Here is a 3,239-nt window from a genome sequence, read left to right on the forward strand (position 1 = left end):
GATATTTCGGCCCGGATTTTCGGATCAGGACCAACTTTGCCAGGTCTAGATGTTTCTCTATGCAAAATGGAAATGACTTGACGCAACTCGCGAGGATCAATGCGTAGGTTTCGGTGATGTTCAGTGACTTTTCTCCTTTATCAGGAGTTTGGGTTTTCGTGGGATGTTAGGGTTTTGTTGAGTCGTGATACGCCCATACCGGGGGTAAAATTGTAATTTCGCTCATTGAATTTAGGTGAAAAAAGAGCACAAAAATTTTCCCTTCAAAGTTTCTCTATCTCCTCTGAATTCTCTGTCTCTCTCCTCTCCTCTGAGTTCTCTGTCTCTCTCCTCCTCAAATCTCCATTGTTCCCGTTCCTTGGTGGAAGTTTTCGAAGGAATTTGGGTCGAAATTCTTGTTGTTGAAATTCTGCTATTGAAGGAAAGGTAAATTTGTATTTTTAACAATTTTTTTTAAGGATTTGTATTGTTTACATATTTGTGTAATTAATTTCGGCAAAATGTGGAGAAATTTCAGAGTATTGCGAGAAATTGCGAAAAATAGGGTAATTTGATATAAACCCAGTTCAATTCACAATAAAAAAAAAAGATGGGAAACTATGCATCTTGCGCATTATCAACACAATTTGGTAAAAACAAATCAGCAAAAGTAATTTTACCATCAGGAGAAATCAAGCCATTTCAACAATCAATTAAAGCTGCAGAACTTATGCTTGAAATTCCAAACTATTTCTTAGTAAATTGCGAATTTCAAGTGTTTTATGCGCTTGAATTATGTGGGTTTGGGGTTTGTAATTTTGGGGGTTTAGGGTTGAATTTAATGGGGTTTTGGGATCTCGAATTTTTCTGGGTTGATTTTTCGTTTTTTGCTTTGTTTTTCGTTCAATTTTGTTGGATTATTTTCGGCAATTTGGTGGTGTGATTATGTTAGAGATATTTTAGATATCAGATTTTGCCGTGCTTCCTCATATTTCCCATTCTTGTAAAGTTGGAGGCCTTCATAGAGGTCTTTTTCCCTACGATCTTTCTGCTCCATCTTCCTCTGGTAATTTTGGAGTTGAATCTCTCTGACACGGTTGCTGATAAAACCAGCGTTCCTTTCAGCACGGATAATCTCCTTCTCTATCATCTCACCCGAAAAATCAAGCTTACCAAAGCGTTTCTGCATTTTCATGTAGAGAGGGCCTATCCTCTGATGGATGGTGTACATAGTTCTTCCATACTCGGCAGTCGGCCAGATTTCAGTGCCAAACACTGCACTGGTGGCGATGACTTTGTCCCCTACACTGAACTTGCCTGTTTTATCCGCAGAGAAGCCCGGGGTGATGGCGTCTATATAGGTAGCTCCATCTCTACCTTTGGCGAATTTTGACAAAATGATAATAGCACGACAAAATCTGATATCACCAGATTTGTGCATCTCGACTTCAACAAAGAGCAGAATTTCCAATCGCAACGTTCGTGTTACTGCCGTTACGATTGCGGGAGGGTGTTAGAGGTATTTTAGATATCAGATTTTACCGTGCTATTATCATTTTGTCAGATTATGAAATTTCTGGGCTTGAATTATGAATGTGTTTGTGCGAATTTGGTGGTGTGTTTATGCGAATTTTTGGGCTTGAATTATGAATGTTTTTATGCGAATTTCTGGGCTTGAATTGTATGAAATTTGGTCTAATTTTGTTCATTTTGTTTAGTTTTCCAGATTTGGTTCTAATTTTTCTTTTTTTAATCAGGTCGGAAGGAGTGGCGAGGGAGCTGGAGTGCGGCTGGGTGGTGGTGGCGGCGGTGGGAAATTTGGGTTTTAGTTTTTATTTTTTGATGAACAATTAATTTAGTTAATTCAAGTCTTTTTGTATAAATTTTAGTTTTTAGATTTTATTCTTTCTTTTGATTTCTTGTACCAAAATTCATCAAATTATTAATAAAAATATATTATTAATTTAATATTGTTTATTATTTTTTTTATCACAATGTTGTTTATTTGCTTAACATTAAATTGTAACTACTTGAAATTGGCAACTTAGTTGCTAATTTCTTTTTTTAAAATTTCTTTTAATGTCATTTGCGACCAGATTTCTGGTCGTAGATGACAACTAATTGTGACGAGATCTAAATCTAGTCGCAGAAGAACAATTACGACCAAGCCTTTTACGACCGCTGACGACCACACGCGTTTCTGGTCGTAAAAGACTTTTTACGACCAGCCTTTTGCGACCAGAAATTTGGTCGTAATTGGCACTTTTTCTTGTAGTGATGACAGGATGACGAAGTGAGAAATGGAAATAAGAGGAAAAGAAAAAGTTAGAAAAGAGTGGGTAATAAGGTAAATGTTGTATGATTTGAAAAGTTGTATAGTAATTTTTTGAAATGTAATTGTAAATAATGAAGTGTGGTTGGAAGTTAATATATTTTGGTGATCAAAGTTCTTTTGGTACAATGAAGTACTCGTTTTTGTAAATTGTCAATAAAATACTTGATTTTGTAAATTGTCAATGAAGTATTCGGCTTTGTAAATTGTCAATGAAGTACTCGATTTGCTATACTCGAGTACAATGAAGTACTCGATTTTGTAAATTGTCAATGATCGGATAATATTGAATATATCTTTGCGTATTTTATGTTATGATATGATTAATCAAACATTTGATATGATTCATCAAACATTTGATATGATTCATCAAATATGGGACATGATTCACATGACAACTGATATGAAAATACCACATAACTAATAATCTCTAATGAATTGTATGGAATAACATGCTTACTATATTCAAAGTTCATTATTTAAGTTACAAAAGTTATCGTAAGCTGGTATTCGATAAAAAAAAACTTAAGATGCACTAAAGAATAATCGTGTGTTGGTATTTTAATTTACAACTATAGTGTGTCTGCTCATATGATAATAACGTATCAAGTTCAATCGATAATAGTCATATTTAAACTCGTTAAGTTCAATCGATAATAGTGAAATTTAAACTCGTTTAGTCGATAATAGTCACATCTAAACTCGTTCATTCGATAATAGTCACATTTAAACTCGTTAATTCGTTAATAGTGATATCCAAACTCGTTCATTCGGTAGTAGTCACTTTTAAATTGATATAGAAGAATTGTGATAAATGAAAAAAAAAACATACAAAGGGTTATTTATAAGCATTTGATAAAATAATACCATTGAATGTTGGTTGAATATTTTTGTATTAGTCTAGTTAAATAATCCATACATATATTCA

The 3,239-nt window shown here is 33.9% G+C and overlaps 1 protein-coding gene across 1 annotated transcript; it reads right to left on the bottom strand.

The window, feature by feature from the left end:
• Nucleotides 1-748: 748 nt before the first annotated feature.
• On the bottom strand, nucleotides 749-1,734 carry LOC125492909 (protein MET1, chloroplastic-like). The gene has a single exon (XM_048635649.2). It carries the CDS (start codon nucleotides 1,418-1,420, stop codon nucleotides 923-925), a length of 498 nt encoding a protein of 165 aa, XP_048491606.1. The 5' UTR covers nucleotides 1,421-1,734; the 3' UTR covers nucleotides 749-922.
• Nucleotides 1,735-3,239: the final 1,505 nt, after the last annotated feature.

Source organism: Beta vulgaris, chromosome 8, assembly GCF_026745355.1.
Source record: "Beta vulgaris subsp. vulgaris cultivar EL10 chromosome 8, EL10.2, whole genome shotgun sequence".
NCBI lineage: Eukaryota > Viridiplantae > Streptophyta > Magnoliopsida > Caryophyllales > Amaranthaceae > Beta > Beta vulgaris.

What these genes read in the sequence shown, in the direction of transcription:
- LOC125492909 (XM_048635649.2), bottom strand. Translation starts at nt 1,420, where the DNA reads ATGCACAAATCTGGTGATATCAGATTTTGTCGTGCTATTATCATTTTG.